Raw genomic sequence first — 18484 nt, 5'->3', positions numbered from 1 at the left:
GTAATATTTATTACACTCCTTGACTAATATTCTCTTATTAACTACATCTTGAAAATTATGCAATCATATTTTGAATATATTAAACATGGATAAAATAGAAATTTTGTACAAAATTTGTTTCTCAATATATGATTTATTGTAAGGTACGTTGTTTTTTATATAATGTGTTTTGCTCTATTTAGATTGACAAATACTCTTAAAATAACATTATTAAACGAATTTAAACATTATCTAAATTTTGTGATCATGTTTTCAACGGTTAGTTATCCACGTGCAGCACTCGTGCACTTTATTAATATATATATATAGAAATTTTCAGCTATCAACCAATGATGTCCAACTCGTCCCCGACAACTAAAATCCGGTACCGTGTTTTAGTGATACGAAAAATTAAAAAAAAACAACTAAAACCCGGTACGTGATCGGAGACGAGGTGGGTAGGAATGGTTGGACAGCTGAAAATTACTCTATATTTATATATATTATATTTTTTGATAATAATATATAATTTATTACATTAAATTCAAGTCCCCCCAATTCTAATTCTTCCTGAGTAATGCTACATGTACAACCAAATTTGCACATCAATTTGTACAACACAAAAAATTCAAAACAAAAATTTCATTTATCAAAATCTCATGATAAATTGAATGTAAAATATCGCGATATAATAACAAAATCTCACGATATATTTGTTGTAAATATCGTTGTACACGATATATGTTATACCTCTAGCATTATTTTTCCTGGATTTTCCTGCCGTCAACTGACGGATTTTGATAGTTTGCAGATCGACACTCCGTCGACCCCTTTTCACATCCCAATTACAAATATAAACGTAACTTATAATAGAAGAATTCAATCTCCAAAAAGCCATTCAAGTGTATCATCCATCCACCGACATGAGACAAGATACGAACTATCTAAGTTTAAACCATTCCACACTAACGCATGCAACACCAAATATCTTGGTAAACTCAAACTTCAAACTACATAGAGTGGGATGAGCATTGAATCTTAAGAAGTTACGTTAAAATCCAAATACATTGGTGATCACTGATCGGACGGATTTTCGCACAGCAAGTCGTCCCACGTCGGAGGTGAATAGAACAACTGAACTAGCAGCTATAACCTAAAATTTTCCAAGATTAGAATCTCCGGAAACACTTGGTTTCACAATCTAGAGGAAGCTAAAGCTCTGAGCTTTCACAAAAAAATGGCAGGATATAAGTTATAGCTATCGGTGTTCTCCAAGAAACTCATGTCATTGTTACTAGGAAAGTCCAAAAGCAGCTGCAAAGCAGATTCAGATGAGTCCTCCAATTCATTTGAGGTACAGGAGTCTGATATTTGCCATACTTCTTCGTTGCATGATTTGCACTCGGCGTCGTGGTATTTCTCGGAAGAATTAGCTGCAAAAAGCCCAGCTTCGGTGGTGGTTCCAGATGCAGAGCAGTACTTTGTTGATGGAGAAGAGACTATAATTGGAGAAAAAATTTTCCCCTCACTGTTAAACTTCCTAAACGTTTCTCCAACGTCCGAATTCCACAGACGCAAGAAAAAGTCGGCATCTGATTTTTGAGAAGATGGTGGAATATTTGAGAGTAGTGATTCTTTGGAGAGGCGAGCTTCGGCTTCGAGCCTTGCACTCTCCCATTGTGCCATGTGACGGGTAGAAGGAGAGGCAGGGCATATTTTTTGTGAACCATTGAGTGTCGAGGAGGGCTCGTGAGTTTGAGGATCGATGCCCATTTGGAGCAATCGCTTCTTCAGATGAGTGTTCCACAAGTTCTTGATCTCGTTATCGGTCCTACCGGCTAGCTGCGACGCAATGGCAGCCCATCTGAAGAAATAAAGATTAAATCATAACATTCCTTCAAAAACTTTGCACTTTGAATTTCATTTTGTATTGAAGAAAATGATAAACCTATTTCCAAGGATGCCATGCAACTGGATGACAAGCTTCTCTTCCTCGGCAGTGAAGGGACCTCGTTTGATGTCTGGCCTAAGATAGTTCGTCCAACGTAGCCGACAACTCTTTCCACAACGAAGAAGACCTGTAAATTGAGAAAACAAACCAATCTGCCGATATCAGGCAAGGGATTTCCAATAAAGTTGTTCAATTTATGACTAGGAACTAAAAAGCATGTAGCTCGCACGAACCTTTTACAATGAAAGAATTGCATTGAAATGATGGCACAAACGAGCTCAAATGAAGAAAAGAAATTCAAACTTCATGTAGATATATCTCTTTTTTTCAGAAATGCAAGTTTTCTCAACCAAAACTGTATCAAGTTTCCTACTCCAAGGCCTAAACTAAACTCTTGGTCATGATACTGGGTACCAAGACCACAAATTCGTGAAATCCGGGTATGATATGCATTTGAAAATTCTTCACAATCTACCAATTTTAGCATCTACCCTTCTCAATTGCATCAAATTTCAGCCATCACAACAATGTATTCCTTTTCGATATTACAAATGGGATGATTCCATCACCTATTTCATATACATGCCTCATTCATTTTCGTACTTTGATAGAAGTAGAGCAGGTGAAGCAATGTCCAAACAACACATTCACCTTCTTGTGAAAAAAATACTCAGATTTAATTTATCCAAGGAAAGTAAAATTTGCTCACAACATACACAAAGAGCCTACTTACAAACCTTCTACGCTTGTTAACATTAAAACACTACTTATAGAGACTCTTTTAAAACAAAAGGCCTCACACAAATTTGATTACGAAACTGCTACTGATTATAAGACATTTGAAATAAACAATCTGCTACTAGGCCAACTCAAGACTTAGGTTACTACTGAGTTAACTCGTTAACCATGGAAAGACAACCATTTTCTTGAAATGAAAATAACAAAGCAATACCTGCAAGCTTGGGGAGAGAACGCCAACTGCCATGGCCATGCTTGTTGATGTATTCGACTAATTTATCGTCTTCTTCAGGAGTCCAAGGCCCTTTCTTCAATCCCTTCTTATCACAACAAGGAGCTCTTCCCATAATAAAAAAAAAACGCACAAAAACACTTTTTCTAACACTAGTTTTTCTCTTTTTTCCCCAGCAATGAAAAGAAGATCAAAATGTCTTGATTAAGCTTCAAAGATTCATATGAAAAGACAGCATTTCAGAGTAATACAGAGATCACAAAACACGGTTCTCTGCCCATCCAGAAAGCATACGCAGATATGCTAGAAGTGACCATAAAACAAGAAAATGCAGTCCTGAAGCTTAAAAGATTGTGGAAGAAAACGTATTTAGAGATCACAACACAGAACACACAGACTTACTTTCCTCCCATGTCTCCCTACAAGGATGAACAGGAGTGAACAAAAGAAACAAGAAAATGCAAATCTTGAAAATTTCCAAGTTCGCTTATGTTAAAAATTTTAAAACTGAGCAGCGAAAACTAACATAATCCAAGAGAATGCAACTGCAAAGTGTCTAATAAGCATCAGAGATAACGTGAAAAAGACATGTAAAGAATATTTTTATAGATCTGAGTGGCGGCAGCTCAGCCGGCAATGCATCTAATGCTACCACTTACAATAATTTATAGATACATAAGTAGTAAATTTACACAATAAATACTGTGTTTTGAATAGGGTGCAATAATTTTCAACAAGAAGGACGAGGATATTGAATGATTGATTCAATGGAACAAGAAATTCACGTATTTATTGCGGACCCTGTTGTTCCCTCCGCTTCAGGTTTCCCATCAATTTATTTCATCAATGCCCGTAAATTAGGGATCATGGTCATCATCACATGACCTTTGCTCCTCTCACAATAGTTCCATACCAGTTTGCCCCTAGCTACGTATTCGTATACGCGTGTACATTTCAGTCGATACAAGAGGCCTAGTTGGTTTGGCCTTCTAAAAAAAAAAACATTCTTGATTTAATAATAAGCCAAATTTGAGTTTCCTTTAGGACATCCCATATTAAAGCTGCATTTTTTTCCACGTACAACTTTATAAAGATTGGGACACCGTAAATTCAAAGCCATTACTTCAAAGTTCAAACTAAATGGCGGTGAATGTATACATCTGAATTTTCACTTTCAACTTCAACCTAGATTTCCGTGCCAATTCAAATTCAAAAAGCGCACGTCTAGCTACGCCTACGACTTGTATGCATCACCAACTTCCCCAATACAGCATTGGATTAGGAATTTTTGCAAAATTGGTCATTATTAAAACACCATTGATTTTGAAGACAAGTTTCTACCAAACTTTCAGCATCAATACGAGCAGCTACTACAAGTAAAACTAAGGGGCAATTCAAAATTAAACTTGCATAGAACTATATGCATACTTGCTTAATACTGTAGCTCGGGAATGCTGTAGTTAAGCTTCTGGGGTTAATTGATTTGGACAGAGAGAGGAAAGCTAATGGAGCAAATGGGCTAATGAATTTCAAGATTTTGAGCCAAAAGAATGGTACTCTTGTCACTATGCGTGCGTTGAAGAGTAAAAGCAAGTAGGGACCAATACAGCAGGGCACCTATATTGAGGAAAAAAAATCCAATCTTTACTGTGCAAGTTTTGGAATACTTATTAGTTGTCCACTCTAAACGAAACATTACATAAATCAGGCTACGAATGCAAGCCGACTGTGTGCACAATCACTATGCTAAAGCTCAAAATTTTAAGAACTTGAGCGTATTATATTTCAAGAAACACACGTACAACGCTAAAACCAACAATCACCGACGATGGCCCGACCGAAACACTTGTAATACATTAGCTCGGAGAATATCTTAAATTCAAACACAATTGACAGTTTCTGGCAGGAACAGCACGAGACATGTAGCAACAGGTAGAAAGAGAAGTGAGAAATGCTGACCACAGAACAAGATGAAGCGCATTGAATGCGAATCAAAGCCCCAAGGGGCAAAACATTTAATGGGCCTCATCGCTTCAATGGCGAAAGGACATGCCCTGCATTTATTACAGAAACAGTGTCATCTCATCAGTCAACATAGACGTACACGGATATGTATATGTATATGTATAGATGGAGAGAAGGGGGTGGGGCAGAGATTGATGCAGCGAGGGTACGGACTGCAATAAAGGCAGAAGCCCTTGATTTTCCTGTGATTTTGCCTGTCCCGGTTAAATTCAAAAGCTCTCTCCATCATTTCTTTTCTTGCTTTTCTTTGAATTTTCAAGTTTGAAATCACTCCCCGTTGCTGGTTCTTCGTTTGCATATATATGCTTGAGAAGAAGAAGCGGCAATAGTGTGCAACAATAATTATGTCCTCTAATTTATAAAATAAACTTTATATAAATTTTTAAAGAAAATGTTAGTTTCGATAAATAAAAAACAACTAAGATTAGTAAAATCATCTCATTTTGGATCATCATTAAAAAAAATATTAGTTTTATTTTAAATATAGAGATGTCAATGATCAACCCGTTTTATAGATAAAAATTAGTAAAATCATCTCATAAATACAATCAATAAAATAATAATATGCATGAAAAAGAAATATATTATTAATAATGAGAACTATAAATAATAATAATAAATGATAAATCACTCGATTTATTTTATTTGTTTATTATGTGAGGTCCGGGTTCGGGTCTTAAAAGCAAGGTTTTAAAAAGCGTGAAGCGTATCGAATTTTGAGAGCCAAGCTTCAAACTTTTTAAGTTTAAGCGCGATTACTACGATCTTAAGCTTATGCTTAAGCGTAAAAAAATGTTTTAAATTTAAACTATAATTATAATCATCTCAAACAAATTAACGGAGTAAATAATGAATAAATATAATAAGTTCAAGTATAATGCATTAATTCTTTGTGAGATTCTAATTCAATTTATTTCATCATTCATTTCATATCTTCTGTCATCGAACATAAACTAAATTAATTGGTCTAATTTAAAACATTAGCTGTAAAATCCCTCAATATGTACTGCATTCACATCATCGCTACATTTAACCATACAATATTGTACATTTCTAACATTGCTAACAATCACTCACTAATAAAAATCGCTAATTTATGATCTATTTTCGTCTTATTAATCAATTTTGATTTTTTAGAAAAGTTACATTTAAGAGTATTTAACGACACTTGACATGATCAATTTATGTCTGACCGTTTTTTTACCGCCTTTGATCGAAGCAAAGCGTTTTGGTGAAGCTTCAAGCTTAAACAAAATTAAACGAAAGTAATCGAGTATACGGTACACCACGTCAGAAATAATAACTGATAAGTTATTTTTTTAAAATTAAAAAAAAATGTCATATGTAGAATGTATGTTAAAAACGACTACATGATATATCTTTAATTATAAAATTACCTTATAAAGATTTATTTCGTCATAATATATCTTTAGTTATAAAGTTATGTTAAAAAAATATATTTTCCAATAATACGTAATTTTGGATAAGCTCCATTATAATATAGCAGGAGTATCAAAGATCTCGTGCTCTAAGGATAATTTTAGGTATTTGTATCTATACTATTTTATAATAGTTGAGGCATGTATAGTAACTATCATTTGAGGATACCATCTTTTATTTTAGTTTTGTCCTTCCTTTATTTACTCTTTATTTAGACTTTTTTTCCCCTAAAAAATTCAATTTGTATTAAAAAATTAGCATTCTATTTTTTTTAATTGCTATCTAATGTAAACTGCATTATCGAAAAAGATTGCAACAATTATATTCCGATTATTTCGCAACCAATTGAATTTTAAATTGTTTTTTTAAAAAAATCATTTTATTGTTGAGTAGATTTCACACATAATATTTTTATAATAAAGATCTCAAGCATATCATATTAAAATATATATTAAACTTTAATCATTTCACACACGCAACGCGTGTGCCCGGTCACTAGGGCTCCGTTTGGACGTGTTTTTCAAAAACATTTTTATAATAGTGTTTTTTAAAAAAAATTTGTAAAATGTTTTGAAAGTTGTTTTAAGAATAGATATGTGTTTGGCAACTATTTTATAAAAATGTTTTTATAGTTAAAAATGTGTTTGGATAACTATTTTATAAAAATAATTTTAAAGTTAAAAATAATTAAGAAGGTGTTTGGATCACTATTTTATTAAAAAAAATTAATTTTTAATTTTTTTCTAATTTTTTCCTTTTTTTAAATGGATAGATTTTTTATTTTTCTTCTAATTTTTTTTATATTTTTGTGATTGGTTTTATTTATTTTTTTATTATTGCACAATTAAATGCATAAATAAAATTTAAAACATACAAATCCTCATTTAAAATGTAGCAACCAAAAAAACATAACAAGTGCATTAAATATGTAAAATTAAAACTTACAAATTCTCTCTAAAATGTTGGAAGAAAAAAACACATAATTTATAATAATAAAATTTTTAACGACTTGATCTCGATGTATTCGACATTTCATTTGCTATATTAATTCGACGATTATTCCATTGCAAGACGGCACCATCTGACGTATCAATTTCTTCCAATCTGTTCTGATTTGCATCATTGACTTCATTTCCGCCTTCTTGCTCCACTTGTAAATCTTCAGTTGCAAACTCACAAATAATATCATCTTCCAGTTGAACATCTTTAATAAAATTATGTAACACACAACAAACAATTACAAAGGATATTTGGTGCCTTAAACTATAATTATTCATTGGTCCCCTAAGGAAGGCAAAACGACGCTTCAAACATCCAAAACTTCTTTCAATCACATTTCGTAAAGAAGAATGAATGTGATTGAAATATTCTTCTTGAGTTCTTGGAGCACGGCCTCGACCAACAAAGTCTTGCATGTGATAGCGAACACCACGAAATGGAGCCATAAATCCCGGCATATTTTTGTACGCCGAGTCAACAACATAGTATTTACCTAAAGGAGGCATAGGAAAATTCACACCTTGACGACTTAATGCACTCTGTAGGATTCTAGAATCGTGTGCGCTACCCTCCCATCCGGCATAAACAAAGATAAATCCCATATCATGGTCACATGCAACCAATACATTTTGAGTGATGTTCCCTTTTCTATTTCGAAATGCATCTTGATAAGCTAATGGTACGAATGCAGGCACATGTGTCCCGTCTATAGCTCCAACACAGTCCTAAAAAAATATTGGTATTTATCAACTGATGCTTAAAGTTTTATTTCATATAAAATGCATAAAAGAAATTGATATATACCTTAAACCACGGGTTGAACTTCGAGCTATCCCTTATTCTAGGATGTATCACATGCTCATTCCGAGGAACAATAATATTTGGAGCAAAGCGAACAAAAGCTTCAACAATCAAAGAAATATTACGGTCGACGGTTTCAGTTGAATGTTGAAATATCTCTGCAATTACACGTATACGACCATCTGTACCAATCAATGTCAAGAACATGGCAAGAGACTCCTCAATTGATACTTGACGATTATGATGCTCCGGTATATAATGTCCTTCTCTAAGTATGTTACAAAGTCGTCTAAAAGTATCAACTGTGATCCAACAATTTTTCAAAATTCGAGCACAATGTCCGATCAATAGTTCCTTCGTATAATCATTCCCAGTAAGTGTCGATGTCCTACATGGTATTCTATCAATCGCAAGAATTTTCCTTTTACGAGCTTGCACTAATTGGTATAGCCTCCATTCCTCAATCTCATCGTCAGATGAAGAAGAGAAATATAATTGTGAAAAACCAGCCATATAGTTTACTTACAAATTTAGTTCACAATAATTAACAATGACAAACACATTTAAGGCATAATTACATTGCTTGGCTACTAAAAAGCACAAGAATAAATTAAGCCGCTATGTACAAGACAACAAGATGACTTCCAAAATCAAATTCATGAACAAATGAAGACATTACTCTCGAAATTCTTGAATTAACAATTGACATGAACAAAGTTGATACAAGAAAACCTTGATGCCCCATGAAAACAAGTAATTTTTCAATGAGTATCGAACTGGAATAGATAAAAATCAATTTAACAAAGGCAAAAAAAATCGCAAAATAAATCTACCCTTCAACTGATGAGAGCTGCTAACTGAAACAGAGAACATAACAGTACATATTTGGTTTCAAAATTTGAGCAGACAAATGAAATCTTAACACACAACCAAGAAAACAGAAAACTTATATATACTTCTTCACTTGTGAGACCAAACATTCTTAAACAACTAATAATGCCACCTTTGAAATCATATTTGATAACCTGAAAAAGATATCCTAAAAGTAGTAGGCATATACAATCAGTCAAAAACTTGAAGCAAACACCTGCCTCTTTGAGATTGAACGGATATTGATACAAGACAAAAAGTCTAAAACATAGTAATCACGTGTCATAGCTTTGTAGTCCCGAAACAATATTCCAAGATGAATTAAAATTAAAAACATTAATTTGTAACAGTAGAAATCATTAAGCATTACTAGCCCAATTCATTGATACAGGAAATAAACTTAGTTTTCTCACTACAAGAGGTACCCAATATTCAATTTCACAAAATAAAATCTAGAGACTCTTTATCCAAGCTAATCTATGTCTTCGAGCCATCTTCATAAAAATGGGTCGCCATGTAGGGTCAACAAATGACTTTGCTGCCTTCACAAAAAAGATGTCATCATCAATATCATCTTCTAACTCATATAGTGCATCCATGCATTTTTCAGAAGAATACTCATCAACTGTTGGGGTTATCTGAGCATTATATCTGTTAGCCTTAGCAATACAAGCTTGGGTGGCAGCTTCTAGATAAAGGTCTTCATTATATGTGCTCTTCCTCGCTTTTTTACCTCTTGATCCTTCTTGTTTTGTGCTACTAGCGGTATCTAAAATAGGCCTCTTAGTAGAAGATTTTGTAGTCAAGGGCACTTCTTCATCATCAAAACCCAAAGAAGTATTTGCATTAACCTCAAGATCCTCATTCACTTGACTTTGCCCCGATGCAAATGCAAAGTTTCCAGTTGAACTACTTTTTTGAAATATTTTTGCTAGCTCTTTGTTAAATTCAAGACCTCTAGATTTGAACTTTTTGAACTCCTTATTTTTCTGCATTTAAAGATTAAAATAACACATTTAAAAACTCTAAACTGAATTTCAATGTTCATAAAATGTATTAGTTGATGATATATGTAGGTAATACCTTAATCAAATCTGCCCATTGTTCCTCTGAAGCAGTAACAGTCTCATTTACAGAGTCCCACCCAAGTCCAGTATAATCACATAAATCTTTGAATACACGCCAATCTGCCCTGAATCGATTAAATTTCTGACTCATTTGTTCTTGAGTTTGTCTAAACTCAGCTTTGGAATTGAAGTCCTTGCATATTTTTGTCCATGACTTGCCAAAATTGTTATTTCTCATCTCACCTTTCCTTTTATATTCTAGCAATATATCAATAAACAACTTAACATCCTTTGTACTCCAATATGTTCGAGAGGAACCATGCTTGCTACTAGTTTGTTCACCTTCTTCTGCCATCTAAAGTTTCATCATTAAAAATTATTACTGTCCACTAAAATTCTGGTTTTACATTAATATAATGGATATAGAAACATATACCAAGCACAACATTAAATAAAAGTCAGTTACATCTAGCAACAGCAACTTGGATTCAAAATATTGAGCTGAAGCTTTGGCAAGCATTTGCTAATTCAATTCTAGAGAGCTTACCAGCAGGTCTAAAGAGCAGTGTTGTTTGCTAATACGCTCGAGCTCGATCGTTTGACCTGAGAGATTGAAAAGTAAATATGAAGCTTAACTATAAATACTATATGAGCTAAACAAGAAAGAAATCACTAAATATGTTGAAAAAGTATTTGGAAAGATTTGCATGATACTGGACCCTGCTAAGAACTTAATATAAAATGCCCTACAATTGTTAGCTAGATGTTAGCAAGAGATAACCATATCTAGGTTCCAGGCCAAGCAGGAGAGCAGCAGTAAGTTCTTGTAATTTATATCATCATGCAATTACATGCTGGAAAATGTTAGAACATTCTTCAAACCTAATTTAATGCACAATATGTGAAACACTGAAACTTAATTAAATACATGTTCTAAGAAACCAAAGGCCAAACCTTCCAAAAACACAAGCCACTAGGTACCAACAACCCTTTCCTGCAAAGTAAAAAAAATCTAAACCTATTTGCTCCACTGTAGTTCGAAATAACTCTGTTACATGCTGCTTAAACTAACTACTTAGATCAGATAATCGTTCACATAATGCAAAACGAAAGAATCAGAATTGACTATATATTTAAGATGTCCGAAGCATGTTGAAGATCAAACGTTGCGAGCAGTATTGTATCATCCTAACAAGTTTAACTATAATATCGTTAACTATAACGGCGTTTTATTCGGTAAATAACTACTCCTATGACTCATAGAAACCGAAAACATCCGAGGAGAAATCTGAAACGACCCTAACTCTATAATAAATAAATATGCGGAAAATTTTTTTTTTTTTTTTTTTTTACTACTAATTAAAATATGTACATATATGCCCATACATATATGCACAGAAAAAGATTTAAAAATAACTAAATAAATAAATAATAAATACTTAAATCAAATGCATTCTTTAAAATAAATAAATATCTGAGTCGACCCTATAATTAAAAATATACTGCATAAATAAAATGAATAAAAAGTGTGCATGCACTGAAAATATTAAATAAAATATTCGAGACTCCCAACTGCTGTAAAATAAACAAACTGTATCATACTGACAAAAATAATAACATGCATAGTGACTCAGAATATTTCACGGTCACGGGGCCACTGCATGCATGCTCATACGTCCTCGCCTCCGGTGGGTACAATGTCATCCTCAACGTACTCACCTGCACCATACCAGTGTAGTGAGCCTAGAGGCCCAACATGCTAACATAACAAGGGTTTAAAATAATTTAAACCAATTTAATACTAATACATACATATACATGAATGAGCATGCTTAAAAATTACATAACGTAACTTACTTAAATAAACATAATACATAACATAATACATAACATTATTGAGCAATTTATTTTCTAACATAGCATGGTTGTATCCGTAGTGTAACCTTAAATCATACATTAAATACTGATCAGCGTGGAAACCTACGTACGTGGCCGGTGACGAATCACCTCTTAAATTGGCAGTAAACTGCCCTTCAATCATATGGGGACGAATCCCCCTTAAATTGTCACACTACTTCAACTTCCAACATAAAATATTTTTTATTGCTCAACTTAAACATTAAATCATGCATAAAATATTATTTCATGAATGCATGTACTTGAATAAAATGTGTGTCCATCATATATATTTAATTTAATTTCTTATTAACATATAAATATTAAAATAACTCAAATGCATAAAAATAATTAAATATATAATCAGGACACATGCAAATTTTCTCATGGATGGTCCTGGACTGCTGGCCCTACACTCAAGCCCATTAACTTAAAACTGGCCCATTAACATACTTAAGCCCATTATTTCAAACTTTAAGCCCAAATAATTATTCTAAGCCCAATTAAATTAATAAAGCCCATTAAAATTACACTAAGCCCAATAACACTTAAACTGGCCCATTGGGCCCAAAAACCCAAAGACTGGCCCAATAATTTTTATGGGCTCAAAAGCCCACGAAATTAGTGGACTAACTTAATTAAAATTTTAAAAGACCAAATAAAATTATTTGGGAGTCCAAATAATTTTATTTCAATTTATTTGACTCAAAAACACATAAATTTGTAAAATACTTTAAAAATAAACTACTCGAGCCCGGCCCACCAAACTCGGACCCGAACTCACTGACCCGACCCACTACCTAACCGACCCGACCCAAGTCCCATAACCCGACCCGGATCGCTGCAGGACCCAAATTCCCGAACCCCTCTCCCTTAAGCCTCTCGGCCGTGAGCAGCAGGCCCTCTTGGCCTGCTGCCGGCCGGCTCCGGCCGCCCCTGGCCGGAGCGCCGCCACCCGGACGTAGCCCACGTCCGGGCGGAGCTAACCCATGCCTAGCCCCAGCCCCATGCACGACTGAACAGTGAACCCGAAGCCTCTGAACCCCTAACCCTAGCTGTGCTCGGCCGAAGTCTATGATGAACAAGGCGACCTCCTGGGTTCGTTTGGCTCGAACCACTCGAGCCAACCGAACCCAGACCACCCACTCGCACCCCAGGGAAGCCAGCCATCAGTCTAACCAAACCATGGAGAAGAAAAAACGTGAGATATGCATCAAAATCGAATCACAAGGCACTACATCAATAAAGAAACCATTTTTTTTTTTTTTTTTCTGAAAATTTCTTAAACCAATTCGGATGCCTACCTTATCAGTCGGATATACATACTGATATAGAGAAAAATTTAAGAAAGGAACATGCCTTTCACCGTAGGACGAAGAGAAACGAGCGTGAGACGACTTCCGGGATGACGGGACGACGAGCAACTTGAAGCTTCGAAGAAAAATGGCTATGGAGTCACCTTGGAGCTTGCCAGGTCGAAGATGGTGAGGTTTTTCTGTGGGGGAGGCGGCTGAAGAGTGGAATGATCGGCTAAGGGGGAGGGTTTGGGTAGAAATTTAGGTTTTAATAATTAAGGAAATAGGTTTTAGGTTAATTAATAATACTAGGAAAGTATAATATAAATTTAAACATTCTAAATAAAAGTTCAAATCAGAAAATTAGATTAACATTTATAAAATCCCGAAATTAAAATTTAGGGGAGTTTTAAAGATAATTAAAAATCATAATTTTGGCTAATTTTGGATAAAAATGACCCCTAAAATTAAATAAAATTAAATACTTAAAATTTTGAGATAATAAAACTCAAAATAATATTTTAAGGCTCTAAAAAGGCTCATAAAATAATTTGGGTGGAAAGTTGTCATCTCGTCCGTCCACGGTCCCGTCTACGCGATCAAATAATTAAAATACTAAAAAAAATCATAAAAATTACTAATTATGGGTTAAATGCTTAAAAAATAAATTAAATCATGCACAAATAATTCACATAATTATTTAACCCATAAATCATAAATTTAAATAATTAAATATCTTAATTATGCAGGCGGATTTATGTAATTAAAAATACCGGGTGTTACAATTCTCCCCCCCTTAAATTGAATTTCGTCCTCGAAATTAAAGTACTTACCCGAACAACTCCGGGTAGCGAGTCCTCATATCCTCCTCGGTCTCCCAAGTAGCTTCCTCCTCCGAGTGATTCAGCCACTGGACTCTGACCATCGGTATGACCCGCGTCCTAAGCCTCCGCTCCTCTCTAGCCAAAATCCGCACTGGTCTCTCCTCGTAAACAAGATCTGGTGGCAACTGTAAGGGCTCAAAATCCAACACATGCGACGGGTTGGAAACATATCTCCGAAGCATGGATACATGGAATACGTTGTGCACTGCCGCTAGCCCTGGAGGTAGAGCTAAACGATAGGCCAACGTGCCAACTCGCTCCAAGATCTCGAATGGCCCTATGTATCTCGGATTAAGCTTGCCTCTCCGCCCAAAACGCGCTACTCCCTTCATAGGTGACACCTTCAAGAATACGTGATCACCTACCGCGAACTCCAAATCGCGTCGTCTGGCATCCGCATAACTCTTCTGCCGACTCTGCGCAGTCCTCATCCTATCTCGAATCTGCGTCACAATGTCAGCTGTCTGCTGCACAATCTCCGGACCCAACAAAATCCTCTCACCAACCTCATCCCAATGCACCGGAGATCTGCATCTCCTCCCATACAATGCTGCATATGGAGCCATACCTATAGACGACTGAAAGCTGTTGTTATAGGTAAACTCCACTAATGGCAGTCTAGTCTCCCAAGATCCTCGAAAATCGATGACACAAGCTCTCAAGAGATCCTCGAGAACCTGGATCACTCTCTCGGACTGACCATCTGTCTGGGGATGAAAAGCTGTACTGAACAAAAGTCTAGTTCCCAAAGCTGTGTGCAGACTCTTCCAAAATGCTGAGGTGAATCTCGGATCTCTGTCTGACACAATAGACACTGGTATGCCATGCAGTCTAACAATCTCTCTGATGTAAAGCTCTGCATACTGTGTCAAGGTGTAGTTAGTCCTTACCGGCAAGAAATGAGCTGACTTGGTGAGTCTATCCACAATCACCCAAATCGCTGTACATCCTCTGGTACTCCTCGGTAAGCCAACTACAAAGTCCATCGTAATATTCTCCCACTTCCATTCCGGAATAGGGAGAGGTCTAAGAAGTCCTGCTGGACGCTGATGCTCTGCTTTGACTTGCTGACAAGTCAAGCACTCTGACACCACTCTCCCGATGTCACTCTTCATCCCGGGCCACCAATACAATAGCTGCAAGTCCTTGTACATCTTCGTACTTCCGGGGTGAATGGAGTACGGAGATGCGTGAGCCTCTGTCAAAATCTCAGCTCGCAACTGATCGACGTTCGGTACCCACATCCTCCCACGGTACTGAACGATGCCATCCTCCACTGTATACAAGAGATTTCCTCTAGCCTCATCTCTCTGTCTCCATCGCTGTAACTCCTCATCAGTGGACTGCCCCTCTCTAATCCGATCTCGCAGAACTGGCTGCACCGTCAACACTGACAAGCTCGGTGCATGGCCACTCGGATAGCACTCCAAACCAAATCTCTGAATCTCGGTCTGTAGTGGTAACTGCACAGTCAAACATGTTACCACTGATGACTTCCGACTCAAAGCATCGCCACTACATTAGCTTTACCCGGATGGTAGCTAATGTCACAATCATAGTCCTTCACCAACTCCAACCATCTGCGCTGTCTCATGTTCAACTCCTTCTGGGTGAAGAAGTACTTGAGGCTCTTGTGATCGGTGAAAATCTTGCACTTCTCGCCGTAAAGATAGTGCCTCCAGATTTTCAAAGCGAAGACCACTGCTGCCAACTCCAAGTCATGCGTCGGGTAGTTCTGCTCATGAATCTTCAACTGTCTCGACGCATACGCAATAACCTTACCACACTGCATAAGCACTGCGCCTAAACCAAGTTTAGACGCGTCGGTGTAAACCACTAACTCCTCATGTGGTACTGTCATCGCTAACACTGGTGCTGTAGTGAGCGCTTCCTTCAGCTGATCGAAGCTCCTCTGACAGTCTGAACTCCAGATAAACTTCGCATTCTTCTTGGTCAAGGAAGTCAAGGGCACTGCAATAGAGGAAAAACCCTTGATGAACTTCCTGTAGTATCCGGCCAAACCCAAGAAACTGCGAATCTCTGAAGCATTCTTCGGAATGCCCCAATTCTGCACTGCCTCCACCTTAGACTGATCGACTGCAACTCCGTCTCTCGAAATAATGTGGCCAAGAAATGCCACCTGCTCAAGCCAAAACTCGCACTTGCTGAACTTGGCATACAACCGATGCTCCCTCAAAGTCTGCAATGCGGTCTGAAGGTGCTGTCTATGCTCCTCGATGCTCCTAGAATAGATCAAAATATCATCAATAAAGACTATGATGAACTGATCCAGATATGGCTGAAAGACTCGGTTCATGAGATCCATGAAAACCGCTGGAGCATTGGTCAACCCAAATGGCATCACCAAGAACTCGTAATGCCCATATCGTGTCCGGAAAGCAGTCTTGGACACATCTGCATCCCTAACACGCAACTGATGGTACCCAGATCGCAGATCGATCTTGGAGAACACTGAAGCTCCCTGCAACTGGTCAAACAAGTCCTCTATCCTCGGCAGTGGATACTTGTTCTTCACTGTGACTCTGTTAAGCTCTCGGTAATCGATGCACAGTCTCATACTGCCATCCTTCTTCTTCACAAACAACACCGGAGCTCCCCAAGGAGAAAAGCTAGGTCGAACAAAGCCTTTCTCTAATAACTCCTGAATCTGCTCCTTCAACTCTTTCATCTCGGTAGGAGCAAGCCTGTACGGTGCCTTAGAGATAGGCACGGTGTCTGGCACTAAATCGATACTGAACTCCACCTCTCTCACTGGTGGAATTCCAGCAACATCCTCCGGAAAGACATCCGGAAAGTCACGAACCACCTCTATCTCTGATAATGATCTGCTAGATGGCTCTGTGGTCGTGACAATACTCGCTAGAAACCCCTGGCAACCCCGTCTCAACAACTTCCTCGCCTGAATAAGAGATATCACCTGAGGAAAATCACTGCTCTGAGATGCATGAAAAGTGAACGGGTCGCCTACTGCAGGTCTCACTGACACTGATCTCCGACGAAAATCAATCGAAGCTCCATTGACTGTCAACCAGTCCATACCCAAAATAAGATCAAAACCACTCAAAGGCAAGACTACTACATCTGCTCGAATGGAGTGTCCCTGCAGCTCTAACTCCAGTCCTCGAATAACCTTCGAGGTAGACATAATCTGCCCTGACGGCATAGTAACATCATACCCGCTGTCACTACTCTCAGGTGTGATGCCTACCCGCCTGATAAACTCCAGGGAGATAAACGAATGCGTAGCCCCTGAATCTAGCAACGCAAACGTGGAGTTGCCTCCAACTAGAATCCTCCCTGCACGCAGAAAATTCCCAACAGTTTCATACCACTTCTAATTTTCCCAAACGAGTCACTACAAGTTCTTAATTCTAATCACAAGTAAAACATGCTTCCTATCCTAACATGCAGTTAAATGACCCAAATAACAAGAATTTCAAATTAAATACTAAATCTTTAACCAAAGGAGAATTTATGAAAATACTAGGGATAGGATGTACCGGTGATCAAGGAGGTGTCAGGATCGACCTCCTCAGCCTGCATCACGAACACCCTACCAGCGGTGTTCTTCTTCCTGGGGCAGTTAGCAATCTGATGCCCCGGCTCTCTGCAGTGGAAGCAAACTCCTGCTCCCAATAGGCAAGGTCCCGAATGCATCTTCTGGCACTTCGGGCAAGTGGGATGAGCTATGGCATTAGGGGCCCCGCCCCTCTGCTGCTGCTGCGGCCTCTGCTGCTGTGGCCTCTGCTGCTGATTCGGGCCCTTAGCCGGCCCTGTATACTGCTTCTTCGCAGGTGGCTGCGAAGATGGTCGCTGATACCCTGTCTGCACAAACTGCCTCTTACCCTGCTGCTCTCTCTTGGATCGCTCTCCGACCCTCCTCAGAACGCAAAGCCCTGCTGACTGCAGACTCATATGTAAACACGTCTGCCATGCGCACGTCATGCCTGATCTCAGCCTTCAGGCCCTCAACAAACTGTCGCAGCTTCTCCTGCGGACTATCAGCAATCATGGGCACAAAACGACAGCCCCTCTCAAACTGGCTTATGTACTCCACCACAGATCTGTCCCCCTGACGGAGACTCATGAACTCTCGGATCATGCGACTGCGCACATCCTCAGTGAAATATTTGGCGTAGAAGATACGCCTGAACTCAGCCCATGTCAGAGTAGGTAGATGGACTCCTCGTACTGCACCTTCCCACCATGAGGCTGCATCGCCTCGCATCATGTAAGTAGCACAGCTCACCCTGTCGGCGTCTGTGATCCCCATATAGTCAAAGATG

The 18484-nt window shown here is 37.7% G+C and overlaps 2 protein-coding genes across 2 annotated transcripts; both read right to left on the bottom strand.

The window, feature by feature from the left end:
• Positions 1–952: 952 nt before the first annotated feature.
• On the bottom strand, positions 953–5216 carry LOC140887077 (transcription factor MYB17-like). Its single transcript, XM_073294104.1, has 4 exons — positions 5079–5216; positions 2883–4954; positions 1928–2057; positions 953–1843 (listed from the first exon to the last, which is right to left on the bottom strand). The coding sequence occupies exons 2-4, from the start codon at positions 3013–3015 to the stop codon at positions 1207–1209; spliced, it is 900 nt and encodes a 299-aa protein (XP_073150205.1). The 5' UTR covers positions 3016–4954; positions 5079–5216; the 3' UTR covers positions 953–1206.
• Positions 5217–9487: 4271 nt separating this feature from the next.
• Positions 9488–10457, bottom strand: LOC140888651 (uncharacterized). The gene is made up of 2 exons (XM_073296350.1): positions 10119–10457; positions 9488–10024 (listed from the first exon to the last, which is right to left on the bottom strand). Exons 1-2 carry the CDS (start codon positions 10455–10457, stop codon positions 9488–9490), a joined length of 876 nt encoding a protein of 291 aa, XP_073152451.1.
• Between the last annotated feature and the right edge of the window lie 8027 nt (positions 10458–18484).

Source organism: Henckelia pumila, chromosome 3, assembly GCF_033568475.1.
Source record: "Henckelia pumila isolate YLH828 chromosome 3, ASM3356847v2, whole genome shotgun sequence".
Classification (NCBI taxonomy): domain Eukaryota; kingdom Viridiplantae; phylum Streptophyta; class Magnoliopsida; order Lamiales; family Gesneriaceae; genus Henckelia; species Henckelia pumila.
This window is presented reverse-complemented; position numbering and strand designations above follow the sequence as displayed.